Source organism: Agelaius phoeniceus, chromosome 37 (assembly GCF_051311805.1).
Source record: "Agelaius phoeniceus isolate bAgePho1 chromosome 37, bAgePho1.hap1, whole genome shotgun sequence".
Taxonomy (NCBI): Eukaryota; Metazoa; Chordata; class Aves; order Passeriformes; family Icteridae; genus Agelaius; species Agelaius phoeniceus.
Genome location: NC_135302.1, coordinates 1,595,950 through 1,613,495, shown reverse-complemented (window position 1 = coordinate 1,613,495; position 17,546 = coordinate 1,595,950). Strand labels below are relative to the sequence as shown.

The 17,546-nt window shown below is 48.1% G+C and overlaps 1 protein-coding gene and 1 long non-coding RNA gene across 3 annotated transcripts; one reads left to right on the top strand and one right to left on the bottom strand.

Moving 5' to 3' along the window:
* Window positions 1-6,204: 6,204 nt before the first annotated feature.
* On the top strand, window positions 6,205-15,220 carry CACNG7 (calcium voltage-gated channel auxiliary subunit gamma 7). Its single transcript, XM_054654304.2, is given in 7 exon segments — window positions 6,205-6,331; window positions 6,334-6,405; window positions 8,747-8,833; window positions 10,053-10,193; window positions 12,635-12,733; window positions 12,736-12,779; window positions 14,951-15,220. Coding segments are annotated over 7 exon segments (834 nt in total). The 5' UTR covers window positions 6,205-6,210.
* LOC143696681 (uncharacterized) lies at window positions 15,176-17,460 on the bottom strand. 2 transcript variants are annotated; one of them, XR_013186045.1, is made up of 5 exons: window positions 17,284-17,460; window positions 15,900-17,135; window positions 15,571-15,838; window positions 15,352-15,446; window positions 15,176-15,309 (listed from the first exon to the last, which is right to left on the bottom strand). It is a non-coding gene; the product is annotated as an uncharacterized LOC143696681 (long non-coding RNA). The 2 variants fall into 2 exon arrangements; XR_013186047.1 differs by lacking the exon at window positions 15,352-15,446 and adding an exon at window positions 15,478-15,508 and having other exon boundaries at window positions 15,259-15,309; window positions 15,571-15,817.
* Window positions 17,461-17,546: the final 86 nt, after the last annotated feature.

Sequence of the window (17,546 nt, the reverse complement as noted above, 5' to 3'; positions counted from 1 at the left end):
TTTTTTATTATTATTATTTTTTATTTTGGTGCAAAACTCCTCATTTTATGGAAAATTCCCCATTTCCATCGATAAAATTCATCATTTCCTCCCAACACCCTCAAAAACAAAACCCCAAAAATTCCAATTTTCACCCCAAATTTTCCCAATTTTTGCCCCAAAATTCCCATTTTCCGCCCCCAAAATTCCCAGGTTTCCCCCCCAAAATTCCCCAATTTCTCCCCCAAAATTCCCAATTTTCACCCCTAAAATTCCCAATTTTCGCCCCCAAAAATTCCCAATTTTCTCCCCAAAATTCCCAATTTTCGCTCCTAAAATTCCCAATTTTCACCCCCAAATTTTCCAGGTTTCCCCCCCAAATTCCCGATTTTCCCCAAAATTCCCAATTTTTCCCCCCCAAAATTCCCAATTTCACCCCCAAAATTCCCAATTTTTCCCCCAAAATTCCCAATTCCCCCCCCAAAAATTCCAATTTTCCCCCCTAAAATTCCAAATTTCCGCCCCCAAATTTCCCAATCCCCCCCCCGAAATTTCCCAATTTCACCCCAAATTTCCTAATTTTCACCCCCAAAAAATCCCAATTTTCACCCCCAAAATTCCCGATTTTCACCCCAAATTTCCCAATTTTCACCCCCAAAATTCCCAATTTTTCCTCCCAAAATTCCCAGGTTTCCCCCCCAAAATTCCCAATTTCCCCCCCCAAAAATTCCCAATTTCCGCTCCCCAAATTCTCCCCCCCCAAAAATTCCCAATTTCCGCTCCCCAAATTCCCAATTTTCCCCCCCAAAATTCCCCAATTTCTCCCCCAAAATTCCCAATTTCCGCCTCCCAAATTCCCAATTTTCACCCCCAAAATTCCCAATTTCCCCCCTAAAATTCGCAGTTTTCGCCCACAAATTTTCCAATTTCCACCCCCAAAATTCCCAGGTTTCCCCCGAAATTCCCAATTTTTCCCCCCAAAATTCCCAATTCCCCCCCCAAATTTCCCCAATTCCACCCCCAAAAAATCCCAATTTTCGCCCCTAAAATTCCCAATTTTGGCCCCAAAACTCCCAATTTCCCCCCCCCCAAAAAATTCCCAATTTTCCCCCCAAAATTCCCAATTTTTCACCCCCAAAATTCCCGATTTTCCCCAAAATTCCCAAATTTTCCCCCAATTTTCCCAATTCCCGCCCCCTCTCTCTGTCTGTGGGGGAGGGGCCGCGTTCCCAAACCCGGCGCGGTCCCTTTAAGAGCGGCCCCGATGACGTCACGCGGTGGCCGCGGGGGGGGGGGGGAGGGGGAGGGGAAGGTGGGGGGGGTTCGGTGCCCATCCCCCACCCCCCCCCCCCCATCCCCCATCCCCTCCATCCCCTCCCCCCCCCGTCCGTTTGTCCGTCCCGCGCCTCCGGCCCGGCCCCGCCGCCGCAGCAGCGCCCGGGGAGCGCGGCGGCCCCAGCGTCCGTGCGTCTGTCCGTGCGTCTGTCCGTGTGTCCGTCTGTCCGTCCGTCCGTGCGTCTGTCTGTCCGTCCGTGCGTCTGTCTGTCTGTCCGTGCGTCTGTCCGTCCGTCCGTCTGTCCGTCTGTCCGTGCGTGCGTCCGTCTGTCCGTGCGTCTGTCCGTGCGTCCCGTCCGCCCGCCGTGTCCGTCTGTCCTTCCCCCCATCTTCCATCCCCGCATCCCTCTCTGTCCGTCCGTCCGTCCGTCCTTCCCCCATCCGTCCCCCCGCACCCGCCGTGTCCGTCTGTCCTTCCTCCACCCCGCCGTGTCCGTCTGTCCTCCATCCCCGCATCCCTCTCTGTCCGTCTGTCCCTCCTCCCTCCATCCCCGCATCCCTGTGTGTCTGTCCGTCTGTCTGTCCTTCCTCCATCCCGCCCTGTCCGTTTCTCCTTCATCCCCGCATCCCTGTCTGTCTGTCTGTCCTTCATCCCCGCATCCCTCTGTCCGTCTGTCCGTCTGTCCCTCCTCCATCCATCCCCGCATCCCTCTGTCCGTCTGTCCCTCCTCCCTCCATCCCCGCATCCCCGCATCCCTCTCTGTCTGTCTGTCCGTCCCTCCGTCCTTCATCCGCGTCCTCCCCCCCCGCCCCGTGTCCGTCTGTCCTTCCCCCCCCCCGCCTCCATCCCCGCACCCTCCGTCCCCGCGTCCTTCCCTTGTCCGTCTGTCCGTCCTTCCCTCCATCCCCGCATCCTCCTGTCCGTCTGTCCGTCCGTCCCCATCCGCACCCTCCCCCTCCGTGTCCGTCTGTCCTTCCCCCAGCCATCCCCGCGCCCTTTCCCTGTCCGTTTGTCCTTCCCTCCATCCCCGCGTCCCTCCCTGTCCGTCTGTCCGCCCTCCTCCATCCCCCGCGCGCGTCCGTTTGTCCTTCCGTGCCCTCCATCCCCCTCCGTGTCCGTCTGTCCTCCCTCCATCCCCCTCCGTGTCCGTTTGTCCTTCCGCGTCCTCCCTGCCCCCCTTCCCCGTGTCCGTCTGTCCTTCCCGCTCCGTCTCCCGCTGCGCGTCCGTTTGTCCTTCACCCCCCCCTCCCCGCGTGTCCGTCTGTCCGTCCGTGTCCTCCATCCCCCCCCCCCGTGTCCGTCTGTCCTTCCTCCGTCCCCTCTCCCCCCCCCGTGTCCGTCTGTCCGTCCCGATGGCGCCCCCGGCCCGCGGGGCAGCGACGACGCCGTGAGCGGGTGAGGGGAAAATTTGGGGAGAATTTGGGCGATTTTGGGCAATTTTGGGGGGGGGGATTTGGGGGAGGGGCGTGGGAAAGGTCCGAGTTTGGGGGGGGGGAGGGGAGGGGGGGATTGGGGGGGGTCCCTTTGTCCCGAAATGGCCCCAAAAATCTCCCAAAATCAACCCAAAAATCCTCAAAATCCAACCCTAAAATCCCCAAAATTCAACCCCAAAAATCCCAAAATTCAACCCCCAAAAATCCCCAAAATTCAACCCACCAAAAATCCCAAAATTCAACCCCAAAATCCCCCAAATTCAACCCAAAAATCCCCAAAATTCAACCCAAAAATCTCCCAAAATTCAACCCAAAAATCCTCAAAATCCAACCCTAAAATCCCAAAATTTAACCCCAAAAATCTCCCAAAATTCAACCCCAAAATCCCCAAAATTCAACCCTAAAATCCCCAAAATTCAACCCTAAAATCCCCCAAATCCAACCCAAAAATGTTCCTAAACTCCCCCCAAATTCAACCTCAAAATCCCCCCAAATTCAACCCAAAATCCCCAAAAATTCCCCCAAAACTGAACCCAAATCCTCCAACATTCCTCAAACCCAACCCCCAAAGTCCCCAAATTTCAACCCCAAAAATCCCAAAATTCAACCCCAAAATCCCCCAAAATTCAACCCCAAAAGTCCCCAAATTTCAACCCCTAAAATCCCCAAAATTCAACCCTAAAATCCCCAAAATTCCCAAAAATTGCCCCCAAATCCAACCCCAAAATCTCCCTAAATTCCCTCAAATCCAAACCCAAAATCCCCCAAATTTTCCCCAAATTTTAACCCCGAATTCCTCCCAAATCCAACCCTCAAAATCACCTCCAAATTCAAACCCAAAATCCCCAAAAATTCCCCCAAAATTGAACCCCAAATCCTCCAGCATTCCCTCAAATCAACCCCAAAATCCCCAAAAATTTCACCCAAATCCAACCCCAAAATCCCTGAAAATTCCCCAAAATTCCCCCAAATCCAACCCCAAAACCCCCAAAAATTCCACCCAAATCCCACCCAAAATTCCCCAAATCCAACCCCAAAATCTCCCCAAATCCCAGCCCCAAATTCGAATCCAAAATCATCCAAAATTCCCCCCAAAATTCCCCAAACTCCCCCAAATCCAACCCCAAAAGCCCAAAAATTGCCCCCAAATTCCACCCAAAATTCCCCCAAAATTCCCCCAAACTCTCCCCAAACCCAACCCCGAAATTCAACCCAAAATCCCAGAAATTCCCCAAAATCCAACCCCAAAATCCCAAGAATTGTCCCCAAATCCAACCCCAAAATTCCCACAAAATTCCCCCAAACTCTCCCCAAATCCAACCCCAAAATCCCCAAAATCCGCCCCAAATCCAACCCCGAAATTCCCCAAAATCCAACCCCAAAATCCCAAGAATTGTCCCCAAATCCAACCCCAAAATTCCCCAAATCCAATCCCAAATTCCTCCCAAAATCCCCCAGAAATCCCAACCCCAAATCCAACCCCAAATCCCCAAAATTTCCCCAAAATCTCCCCTAAATCCCCCCAAATTCACTCTGGAACTCCGTGAAACTTCCCCAAATTTATCCCAAAATTATCCCAATTTTATCCCAAAATTATCCCAAATTTACCCCCAAAATTCTCATTTTTATCCCAAATTGATCCCAAAATTTATCCCCAAATTATCCCAAATTTATCCCAAAATGAGCCCAAATTGATCCCAAATTTATCTCGTATTTATCCCAAATTTATCCCAAAATTATCCCAATTTTATCCAAAATGATCCCAAATTTATCCCAAAATTTATCCCAAAATTATCCCAATTTTATCCCAAAATGATCCCAAATTTATCCCAAAATTTATCCCAAATTATCCGAAATTTATCCCAAAATGATCCCAAATTTACCCCAAAAATTATCCCAAATTTATCCCAAATTTATCCCAAATTTTATCCCAAATTTTCCCAAATTCCCATCCCGTCCAACTCTCCCGATTTTAACTCTTTCGTGCCCGTGTCCCTCTCCCATATCCCCCCAAAAATTCCCAAAAAAAATCCCCAAAATTCCCCCAAAATTCCCAAATTTCCCAATTCGGCCTCTCCCGGCCCCTCTTAACCCCTTCATGCCCGCATGGCTCCGATAAACCCCGAAAAACCCCAAAAAACTCCTTAAAAAATAGGAAAAAATAATAAAAAATGCTAAAAAATCCCCCAAAAATTCCCCAAAAATTCCCCCAAAAAATTCCAAAAATCCTGAAAAATTCCCAAATTTCCCTCCCCGATCCTTCCCAGCCACTTCCCCCGCCCACTTTTAACCCCTTCACGCCCGCATCGCTCCAACACACCCCTAAAAAACCCCTACAAAAACCCCTAAAAAATCGGGAAAAAATCGGAAAAATTCCCCAAAAAATCCCCCAAAATTCAAAAAATTCCTGGAAAATTCCCAAAAATTCCCAAATTTCTCTCCTCGATCCTTCCCAGCCACTTCCCACACTACTTTTAACCCCTTCATGCCCGCATCTTTCCCCATCCCCGCCCTCACAACCGCCCTCGGCTGCTCCTCCAAAACCCCTAAAAATCACCCAAAAATGATTTTAAAAATCCCAAAAAATTCCCAAAATTCCCAAAAAATTCCCGAAAAATTCTTGAATTTCCCTCCCAGCCACTTCCCGCCCACTTTTAACTCCTTCCTGCCCGCATCGCTCCAACACACCCCTAAAAACCCTTAAAAAACCCCTAAAAAATCGGAAAAAAATCGGAAAAATTCCAAAAAAATTCCCAAAAAATTCCCAAAAATTCCCGAATTTTCAGTTCCAGGATGAGCTCGTGCAGCTCGCGGGCGCTGACGCTGCTGAGCAGCGTTTTTGGGGCCTGGGGGCTGCTCCTGGTGGGCATCGACCCCAAACTGCCCCAAACTCACCCCAAAAAATCCCAAAAAATTCCCCAAAATTCCCAAAAAATTCCCAAAAAAATCCCGAAAATTCCCAAAATTTCCCCCGAAAATTCCCCAAATTTCCCTCCCCGATCCTTCCCAGTGCCTTCCCCCGCCCACTTTTAACCCTTCATGCCCGCCTTGCTCTCCCGTATGGCCCCAAAACAGCCCCGAAACCTCCAAAAATTCCCAAAAAAATCCCAAAAAATTCCCAAAAATTCCCAAAAATCCTGAAAAATTCCCAAAAATTCCCAAATTTTCCTCCCCGACCCTTCCCAGTCCCTTCCCGCCCACTTTTAACCCCTTCATGCCCGCATCCCTCCCCCATCCCCCTCCCTCACAACCGCCCTCGGCTGCTCCTCAAAAACCCCTAAAAATCACCCAAAAATTATTTTAAAAAATCCCAAAAAATTCCCAAAAATCCCAAAATTCCAAAAAATCCCAAAAAATTCTTGCATTTCCCTCCCAGCCACTTCCCCGCCCACTTTTAACCCCTTCACGCCCGCATCGCTCCAACACCCTCCTAAAAACCCTTAAAAAAACCGTAAAAATCGGAAAAAAATCGGAAAAACTCCCAAAAAATTCCCAAAAATTCCCAAATTTTCAGTTCCCAGGATGAGCTCGTGCAGCTCGCGGGCGCTGACGCTGCTGAGCAGCGTTTTCGGGGCCTGCGGGCTGCTCCTGGTGGGCATCGCGGTCTCCACGGATTATTGGCTGTACATGGAGGAGGGCGTGGTGTCCCGCAGAACCAGAGCACCGAGGTGCGCATGGCGCTGCACGCCGGCCTCTGGCGCGTCTGCTTCTTCGCAGGTAGCCCCGGAAATTCCCCAAAAATAGCCGGGAATTTGGGGAAGAAAATTGGGATTTAGGGAAAAAAAATTTGGGGTGGATTGGAGGAAAAATGGGGGAGATATGGGGGTCAGAAGGGGAAATAAATTGAATTTTTGTGGGATTTTTTTGGGGTTGATTCTTCGCAGGTAGGCCCGGAAATTCCCAAAAATAGCCGGAATTTGTGGGAAAAAAAAATTGGGATTTAGGAAAAAAAAATTTGGGGGTGGATTGGATGAAAAATGGGGGAGATATGGGGGATAGAAGAGGAAATAATTTGAATTTATTTAGGATTTTTTTTTGGGTTGATTCTTCGCAGGTAGCCCCGGAAATTCCAAAAATAGCCGGGAATTTGAGGGAAAAAAATTGGATTTAGGGGAAAAAAATTTTGGGGTGGAAAGGAGGAAAAATGGGGGAGATATGGGGGGTAGAAGGGGAAATAAATTGAATTTTTTGGGGCATTTTTGGGGATTTTTTTTGGGGATTTTTTGGGGCTGATTCTGCTCAGGGATCTGAAAAAAAAATCCCCAAAAAATTTGGGGTGGATAGGAGGAAAAATGGCGGAGATATGGGGGATAGAAGGGGAAATAAATTGAATTTTTTGGGGGATTTTGGAAGGGCTGAATCTCTGGAATTACCCCGGAAAATGTCCTGGAAAAAATTTGGGATTAATGCACAAAAAATTTGGGGTGGATTGGAGGAAAAATGGGGGAGATATGGGGGTTAAAATGAGAAATAATTTGAATTTTTTGGGGGATTTTTTGGCCGCCAAAATTCCCAAAAATATCCTGGATCCATTGGGAAAAATTTGGGATTTATGGAAAAAAAATTTGGGGTGGATTGGAGGAAAAATGGGGGAGATATGGGGGATAAAATGAGAAATAAATTGAATTTTTTGGGATTTTTTGGACCCCGAAATTCCCCAAAATAGCCGGGAATTTGTGGGAAAAAATTTGGGATTTATGGAAAAAAAATTTGGGATTTAGAGAAAAAAATTTGGGGTGGATAGGAAGAAAAACGGGGGAGATATGGGGGTTAAAATGAGAAATAAATTGAATTTTTGGGATTTTTTGGCCCCCAAAATTCACAAAAAAATTTGGGATTTGTGGGAAAAAATTTGGGATTTAGGGAAAAAAAATTTGGGGTGGATTGGAGGAAAAATGGGGGAATAAATGGAATTTTTTTCGGATTTTTTGGGGATTTTTGGGGCTGATTCTGCTCAGGTGTCTGGAAAAAAAATCCCAAAAAATTCCCCAAAAAATTTGAGTAAATTTGGGATAAATTTGGATTAATTTGGGGTTATTTTGGGATTAATTTGGGATAATTTGGGATTAATTTGGGGTTAATTTGGGGGTTAATTCTGGATTAATTTTGGGTGAATTTTGGATAATTTTGGAATAATTTGGGGTTAATTTTGGGATAATTATGGATTAATTTTGGATTAATTTGGGATTAATTTTGGGGTCAATTTGGGATAATTTTGCATTAATTTGGGGTGGGATTAATTTTGGGATAATTTTGGAATTAATTTGGAGTTAATTTGGAATTAATTTTGGGGTTAATTTGGGGTTAATTTTGGATTAATTTGGGGTTAATTTTGGATAATTTTGGGTAATTTTGTGATAATTTTGTGATAATTTTGGGGTAATTTTGGGTTAATTTTGGGATCATTTCAGATGATTTTGGGTAATTTCAGTTTTAATTTTGGGAGAATTTTTTGGTTATTTTTGGGATAATATTTGGGTAATTTTGGGTTAATTTTGGTTCTTTTGGGGACAATTTTGGGATAATTTCAGATTCTTTTGGGGTCATTTGGGGATAAATTTGGGATTAATTTTGGATTTTTTTGGGGGTTGAATTTTTGTGTAATTTTGGGTTAATTTTGGGTTAATTTTGGTTATTTTGGGGATATTTTGGGGGCACTTTCAGGATAATTTTGGGACAATTTTGGGCTAATTTTGGATTAATTTTGAATTAATTTTATGCTAATTTTGAATTAATTTTGAATTAATTTTTGGTGTAATTTTAGCTGAATTTTGTGCTAATTCTGGATTAATTTTGAATTAATTTTTGGTGTAATTTTAGCTTAATTCTGGATTAATTTGGAATTAATTTTATGCTAATTTTGGCTTAATTTTGGAATCATTTTGGGTCAAATCCTGAGATAATTTCAGGATAATTTTGAATTTTTGGGGTCATTTTTGCCCATTTTCGGTGGCATTTTGGGGAAAAATTTGGGATTAATTCGGGGATAATTTAGAGATAATTTTGCATTATTTTGGTGCGATTTATGCTAATTTATGCTAATTTATGCTAATTTCAGGGCGGGAGAAGGGGCGCTGCGTGGCCTCCGAATATTTCCTGGAGCCGGAGCTGAATTTGGTCACCGAAAACACCGAAAACATCCTCAGTGAGGGGAATTTGGGAAATTTTGGGGAATTTTGGGGAATTATTGGGAATTATTGGGAATTTTGGGGGAATTATTGGGAATTTTGGGGGAATTTTGGGGCGAAGTTTTGGAATTTTTGAGGCAATTTTAGAAGAGTTTTGGGGATTATTCTGAATTGTTTTGGGGAAATCTGGGGAATTTTGGGGAAAATTTTTTGGAATTTTTTGGGGGAATTAGGGGGAATTTTGGAGGAATTATGGGGGGAATTTTTGGGGTGATTTTGGGGGAATTATGGGGAATTTTGGGGAAATTTTGGAGGAATTATGGGGAAAATTTTTTTGATTTTTTTTGGTGATTTTGGGGGAATTATGGGGAATTTTGGGGGGAATTCCGGGGATTTTGGGAAAATTTTTAGGGGAATTTTGGGGGAGTTTGGGGGAATTATTGGGAATTTTTGGGGGAATTGTTTGGGGCAATTTTGGGGAATTTTTGAGAATTGTTTGGGGCAATTTTGGGGCAATTTTTAGGGATTTTTGGGGGAATTTTAGAGGATTTTTTTTGGAAATTATTGGAAATTTTGGGGAAGTTTTGGGGGAGAATTTTGGGGGAATTTCTGGGGGAATTTTGGGGAAATTTTGAGGAATTTTTGGAGGAACTTTTGGGAATTTTGGAGGAGTTTTGGGGGAATTTTGAGGAAATTTTGGAGGAATTTTGGGATTTTTTTTTTTAAATTTTTGGGGGAATTTCGGGAGAATTTGAAGAGGATTTTTGGGGGTTTTTTGGGTTTTTTGTGGTCTGGAAATTCTGGATTTTTTTGGGGCAGTTCCCAAGGCTCTCAGGCTGAATTTTGGGGTGAAATTTGGGAAATTTAGGGGAAATTTGGGATGAATTTGGGGACGATTTAGGTGAATTTTGAGGCAATTTCTGGCTATTTTGGGGCGGTTTTTGTGGCCTGAAAATTCCAGGTTTTTTTTTGAGGAGTTCCCCAAAGCTCTCAGGGAGGATTTGGGATGAATTTTGGGAGAAATTTGGGATGAATTTGGGGACAATTCAGGAGAATTTCGAGATAATTTTTGTGAGTTTTTGGTTTTTTGGGGGGATTTTTTGGTCCGAAAATTCCGGTTTTTTTTGGAGGAGTTTCCCAAAGCTCTCAGGGTGGATTTGGGATGAATTTGGGGTGAATTTGGGGTGGATTTTGGGTGGATTTTGGGGTTTCCTGACCCTTTTTTGGCGCCCCCAGAGACGGTGCGGACGGCCACGCCCTTCCCCATGGTCAGCCTCTTCCTCGTCTTCACCGCCTTCGTCATCAGCAACGTGGGGCACATCCGGCCCCAGAGGACCCTCCTGGCCTTCGTCTCGGGCATCTTCTTCATCCTCTCGGGTGAGGGACACCCTTCCAAAGGCAAAAAACCCCCAAAAAATCGGATTTTCCCCCAAAATTCTGCACCAAAATCAGCCCCGGAACCCCCCGTTCGGTCTTCATTGGCTTCTGCAGAATGGGAGCCCCAAAATTGGCTCAAATCGCCCCAAAATTGGTTCAAATCCCCCCAAAATGGACCCAGAGCGTCCCCAGGATTCCCCCAAAATCAGAAAACCCCCAAAAATTTGGATTTTGCCCCAAAATTCTGCACCAAAATCAGCCCCGGAACCCCCGTTCAGTCTTCATTGGCTTCTGTAGAATGGGAGCCCCAAAATTGGCTCAAAATCGCCCCAAAATTGGCTCAAATCGCCCCAAAATTGGCTCAAATCGCCCCAAAATTGACCCAGAGCGTCCCAGGATCTTTCAAAATCAGAAAATCCCCAAAAATTTGGATTTTCCCCAAAAATCTGCACCAAAATCAGCCCCGGAACCCCCGTTCGTCTTCATTGGCTTCTGTAGAATGGGAGCCTCAAAATTGGCTCAGATCACCCCAAAATTGGCTCAAATCCCCCAAAATGGACCCAGAGCATTCCCAGGATTCCCAAAAAATCAGAAAAGCCCCAAAAATTTGGATTTTGCCCCAAAAATCTGCACCAAAATCAGCCCCGGAACCCCCGTTCGGTCTTCATTGGCTTCTGCAGAATGGGAGCCCCAAAATTGGCTCAAATCGCCCCAAAATTGGCCCAAATCACCCCAAAATGGATCCAGAGCATCCCCAGGATCCTTCAAAATCAGAAAAGCCCCAAAAATTTGAATTTTGCCCCAAAAATCTGCGCCAAAATCAGCCCTGGAACCCCCGTTCAGTCTTCATTGGCTTCTGCAGAATGGAGCCCCAAAATTGGCTCAGATCACCCCAAAATTGGGTCAAATCCCCCCAAAATTGACCCAAATCCCCCAAAATTGACCAGAGCATTCCCAGGATCTTTCAAATCAGAAAACCCCCCAAAAATTTGGATTTTCCCCCAAAAAAATTGCACGAAATTCAACCCAGGACCCCTGTTCCATCCATTGGTCTTCATTGGCTTCTGTAGAATGGGAGCCCCAAATTGGCTCAAATCCCCCCAAAATTGACCCAAACCCCCCCAAAATGGATCCAGAGTGTCCCCAGGATTCCCAAAAAATCAGAAAATCCCCAAAAATTTGGATTTTGCCCCAAAAATCTGCACCAAATTCAGCCCCAGAGCCCCCATTCCATCCATTGGTTTTCATTGCTTCTGCAGAATGGGAGCCCCAAAATTGGCTCAAATCGCCCCAAAATTGACCCAAATCCCCCCAAAAATTGACTTAAATCTTCCAAAATTGCCAAGAATTTTCTAGAATTTACTGGAATTTCCTGGGAATTCCCGGAATTATCCAAAATTTAACCCCAAATCCTCCTCAAACTCCCATTGCCCCCCCATTTCTCACCAATTTCCCCCCCATTTTTTTGCCATTTTTCCCCATTTCCCCCAAATTTTCCCAAATTTCCCCAGAATTTTCCGGAATTTCCCGGAATTTCCCCAAATTTCCCCCAAACCCCTCCTCAAACTCTCATTTCTCCCATTTTTCCCTGATTTCCCCCCAATAATTTTTCATTTCCTCCCCCTTTTTTTTTTCCCATTTCCCCTCCATTTTTTCCCATTTTCCCCCATTTCCTCACAAATTTTCCCAAATTTTCTGGAATTTCCCCAAATTTCCCCCAAACCCTTCCTCAAACTCTCATTTCTCCCCATTTTTCCCTGATTTTTCCCCCCATTTTTCCCTGATTTCCTCCCCTTTGTTTTTCAATTTTTGCCATTTCCCCCCCCATTTTTTTTGCCACTTTTCCCCCAAATCCCCCCCAAATCTCCCGGAATTTTCCGGAATCTCCCAGAATTTTCCGGAATTTCCTGGAATTTCCCCAACCCCCTCCTCAAACTCTCATTTCTCCCCATTTTCCCTGATTTTCCCCCATTTTTTTTTTTGCCATTTCCCCCCTTTTTTTTTGCCATTTTTCCCCCAAATCTCCTGGAATTTTCTGGAATTTTCCAGAATTTCCCGGAATTTCCCCAATTTCCCCCAAACCCTTCCTCAAACTCTCAATTCTCCCCATTTTTCCCTGATTTTCCCCCTTTTTTTTTTTTATTTCACCTCATTTTTTTTGCCATTTCTCCCCCATATTTTTTGCCATTTTCCCCCCATTTCCCCCAAATTTTCCCAATTTCCCCGAATTTTCTGGAATTCCCCCAAACCCTTCCTCAAACTCTCAATTCTCCCCATTTTTCCCTGATTTTTCCCCCCATTTTTCCCTGATTTCCTCCCCTTTTGTTTTTCATTTTTTGCCATTTCTCCCCCATTTTTTGCCATTTTTCCCCCAAATCCCCCCGGAATTTTCCGGAATCTCCGGGAATTTCGGGAATTTCCGGGAATTCTCCGCTCCCCAGGCCTGTCGCTGGTGGTGGGGTTGGTTCTCTACATCTCCAGCATCAACGATGAGGTCATGAACCGCCCGGGCGGCTCCGAGCAATATTTCCAGTACCGCTACGGTGGAGCTTCGCCTTCGCCGCCTCCTCCTTCCTCCTCAAAGAGGTCAGTCCCGAAAAAAACAAAAATTCACGGATTTGGGGGAAAAAAACCGGGAATTTTGGGTGAAAAAACGGAGTTTCTAGGTGAAAAAACAGAGTTTTTACGAGGAAAAATGTGATTTTTACACCAGAAAAAAAGAGCGATTTTTACGGGAAAAATTTGAATTTTTGCACGGGCCAAAAATATGGGGAGGATCAGGTTTTACAGAATCGGGGATTTTAGGGAGAAAAATGGGATTTTTAGGGGGAAAAATGGAATTTTTAGATGAAAAAAATTGAAGGGTTATGGCAAAAAAATGGGATTTTTAGACAAAATAAGGGAGAAGCCACGCCCACTCCTTAGAAATCAATGGGGGTTTAAGCCACCGCCCTCTCAATAGAACTCAATGGGGGTTTAAGCCACGCCCTCTACATAGAAATCAATAGGGGCTAAGCCACGCCCCACTATAGAAAGAAATGGGGTTTAAACCACAACCTCCTCCATATAAATCAATGGGGGTTTAGGCCACACCCCTCTGTAGAAAGAAATGGGGGCTTAAGCCACGCCCACTCCATAGAAAGAAATGGGGGCTAAGCCACGCCCTCTACATAGAAATCAATGGGGTTTAAGCCACGCCCTCTACATAGAACTCAATGGGGTTTAAGCCACGCCTCTTCTATAGAAATCAATGGGGACTAAGCCACGCCTCCTCCATAGAACTCAATGGGGGTTTAAGCCACGTCCACTCCATAGAAATCAATGAGGTTTAAGCCACGCCCCACTATAGAAATAAATGGGGGTTTAAGCCACGCCCCCTCCATAGAAATCAATGGGGACTAAGTCACGCCCCTCCATAGAAATCAATAGGGACTAAGCCACGCCCTCTACATAGAAATCAATAGGGACTAAGCCACGCCTCTTCCATAGAACTCAATTGGGGTTAAGCCATGGCCTCTATATAGAACTCAATGGGGTTTAAGCCACACCCCCTCAATAGAACTCAATAGGGTTTAAGCCATGCCCTACTATAGAAAGAAATGGGGGTTTAAGCCACGCCCCCTCCATAGAAATCAATGGGGGTTTAAGCCACGCCCCACTATAGAAATCAATGGCGAGTAAGCCACGCCCTCTACATAGAAATCAATAGGGACTAAGCCACGCCTCCTCCATAGAACTCAATGGGGTTTAAGCCACGCCTCTTCTATAGAAATCAATGGGGGTTTAAGCCACGCCCCACTATAGAAATCAATGGCGAGTAAGCCACGCCCTCCACATAGAAATCAATAGGGACTAAGCCACGCCTCCTCCATAGAACTCAATGGGGTTTAAGCCACGCCTCTTCCATAGAACTCAATGGGGGTTAAGCCACACCCTCTACATAGAAATCAATGAGATTTAAGCCACACCCACTCCATATAAATCAATGGGGGCTAAGCCACGCCCCACTATAGAACTCAATGGGGGTTTAAGCCACGCCCTACTATAGAAATCAATGGAGGTTTAAGCCACGCCCCCTCCATAGAAATCAATGGTGTTTAAGCCACGCCCCCTCCATAGAAATCAATGGGGACTAAGCCACGCCCCCTCTGTAGAAATCAATGTGTAACAGGTGTCACTCAGGCGTGTCACCCGTCCCTCAGGTGTCCCTCAGGCGTGTCACCTGTCCCTCAGGTGTCACTCAGGTGTGTCACCTGTCCCTCAGGTGTCACTCAATTGTGTCACCCGTCCCTCAGGTGTGTCACCTGTCCCCCAGTTGTGTCACCTGTCCCTCAGGTGTGTGACCTGTCACTCAGTTGTGTCACCTGTCCCTCAGGTGTGTCACCCGTCCCCCAGGCGTGTCACCTGTCACTCAGGTGTGTCACCCGTCCCTCAGGTGTCCCCCAGGCGTGTCCCCCGTCCCTCAGGTGTCCCCCAGGCGTGTCACCTGTCCCTCAGGTATCCCTCAGTCGTGTCACCCATCCCTCAGGTGTCCCCCGGGCGTGTCCCCCGTCCCCCGGGTGTGTCCCCGCGGCTCAGGTGTCCCTCAGGTGTGACAGGGATTGTTTAGGTGTAACCGGTGTCCCTCAGGTGTCCCCCGGGCGTGTCCCCGCGGCTCAGGTGTCCCTCAGGTGTGACAGGGATTGTTTAGGTGTAACCGGTGTCCCTCAGGTGTCCCCCGGGCGTGTCCCGGCGGCTCAGGTGTGCTCTCTCCGCAGGGCGCGGGGGTCATGTCCGTGTACCTGTTCACCAAGCGCTACGCGGAGGAGGAGCTGTGCCGGGCCCCGCCCCACCTGCTCCGGCCCCGCCTCAGCACCTGCTCGGGGCTCTCGGGGCAGTTCCTGCAGCCGCGGGCGTGGCCCCGCGCCCGCAGCCCCTCGGACGCCTCCTCGGACGTGTCCATCCAGATGACCCAGAACTACCCCCCGGCCATCAAGTACCCCCAGAGACCCCCCCCGCACCCGCACCTGTCCACCTCGCCCTGCTAGGGCACACCTGGGCACAGCTGGGGGGCGTGGGAGACACCTGGGATACACCTGGGATACACCTGGGTAATGTGGGATACACCTGGGCACAGCTGGGCACAGCTGGGGGGGCGTGGGAGACACCTGGGATACACCTGGGGGGCGTGGGAGACACCTGGGAGACACCTGGGAGACACCTGGGATACACCTGGGATACACCTGGGTAATGTGGGATACACCTGGGATACACCTGGGGGGCGTGGGAGACACCTGGGATACACCTGGGTAATGTGGGAGACACCTGGGATACACCTGGGGGGCGTGGGATACACCTGGGGGGCGTGGGAGACACCTGGGAGACACCTGGGAGACACCTGGGATACACCTGGGATACACCTGGGCACAGCTGGGTAATGTGGGAGACACCTGGGCACACCTGGGCACACCTGGGCAATGTGGGGACACACCTGGGGGGACTGGGACACACCTGGGCACACCTGGGGCGATTGGGGACACACCTGGGCACACCTGGGATGGACCTGGGCACACCTGGGCACACCTGGAACCACCTGGGCTCACCTGGGTGGGACAGGGACACACCTGGGGACACCTTGGGCACACCTGGGGACACCTTGGGCACACCTGGGGACACCTTGGGCACACCTGGAGCCACCTGGGGGTCTTGGGGACACCTTGGGCACACCTGGATCTATCTGGGGGTCTTGGGGACACCTGGGCACACCTGGAGCCATTTTGGGACACCTGGGCACATTTGGGATGGACCTGGGCACACCTGGAGCCACCTGGGACACCTTGGGCACACCTGGAGCCATTTTGGGACACCTGGGCCCCGCCCCTGGCCGCCATCTTGATGATGTCATCAGCCGCCATCTTGGCCAGGATGAGCTCGGCGGCCATTTTGGATCGGCAGCAGCAGCCAATGAGGGACGAGGATGGGCTCGGCCACCATCTTGGCTCGGCGGCCATTTCGTTCTGTCGGCGACAGCCAATGAGGGACCAGGATTGCCCTGGCGGCCATTTTGGATGGGCAGAATCAGCCAATGAGAGACAAAGATCCCCTTGGCAGCCATTTTGTCCATTTCGAATCAGCCAATGAGAGACAAGGATCACCTTGGCAGCCATTTTGTCCATCTAGAATCAGCCAATGAGATACAAGGATCACCTCGGTGGCCATCTTGTCCATCTAGAATCAGCCAATGAGAGACAAGGACCCCCTTGGCGGCCATCTTGTCCATCTAGAATCAGCCAATGAGAGACAAGGATCATCTTGGTGGCCATCTTGTCCATTTAGAATCAGCCAATGAGATGCAAGGATCTCTTTGGCAGCCATCTTGTCCAAATACAATCAGCCAATGAGAGACAAGGATCACCTCGGCGGCCATCTTGATTGGGTAGGATCAACCAATGAGAGACAAGGATCATCTTGGCGGCCATCTTGTCCATCTAGAATCAGCCAATGAGAGACAAGGATCTCCTCGGCAGCCATTTTGTCCATTTCGAATCAGCCAATGAGAGACAAGGATTGCCTCGGCGGCCATTTTGTCCATTTCGAATCAGCCAATGAGAGACAAGGATCTCTTTGGCGGCCATTTTGTCCATTTCGAATCAGCCAATGAGAGACAAGGATCCCCTTGGCGGCCATTTTGTCCATCTAGAATCAGCCAATGAGAGACAAGGATCCCCTCGGTGGCCATTTTGTCCATCTAGAATCAGCCAATGAGAGACAAGGATCCCTCGGTGGCCATTTTGTCCATCTAGAATCAGCCAATGAGAGACAAGGATCACCTCGGCGGCCATTTTGTCCCCCCAAACACCCCCAGACCCCCTCGGGGGAGGGTCACGTGACCCCTCCCGGCTTTTCCCGCCATTTTGGCTCCGCCCACATTTCCCAGGGTGTCCCCGTGACCTCTGACCCCACCTGGGGGGGGTGGGGGAGGGGCCTGGGTCCATTTTTGGGGTGGGGGAGGGGAGGGGGGAGGGAGGGGGGAGGGGCTTTGGGGAGGCTCCGCCCCCCCGACTTTCTGTGGCAATAAAACGGCTCCGATATGTAGCGACCCCTCCCCCACCCCCAAAAAATAATTAATAACAATTAATTAATTAATGAAAGGGGGGGGAGGGGTAAAAAAAGCAAAAAAAAAAAAATTTAAAAAAAAAATTGGGGGGGAGGGGAGGGGGGAGGGGCCGAGGCTCCGCCCCCTTCCCGGCGCTGTACGATATGTAAACGATATGTAAATAAGGGATCACGTGACCTCAATAAAGGATTTGAAAATTAAACTGGGAGTGAAAAAAATGAAACTGGGAACCCCCAAAATTAAACTGGGAACCCAAA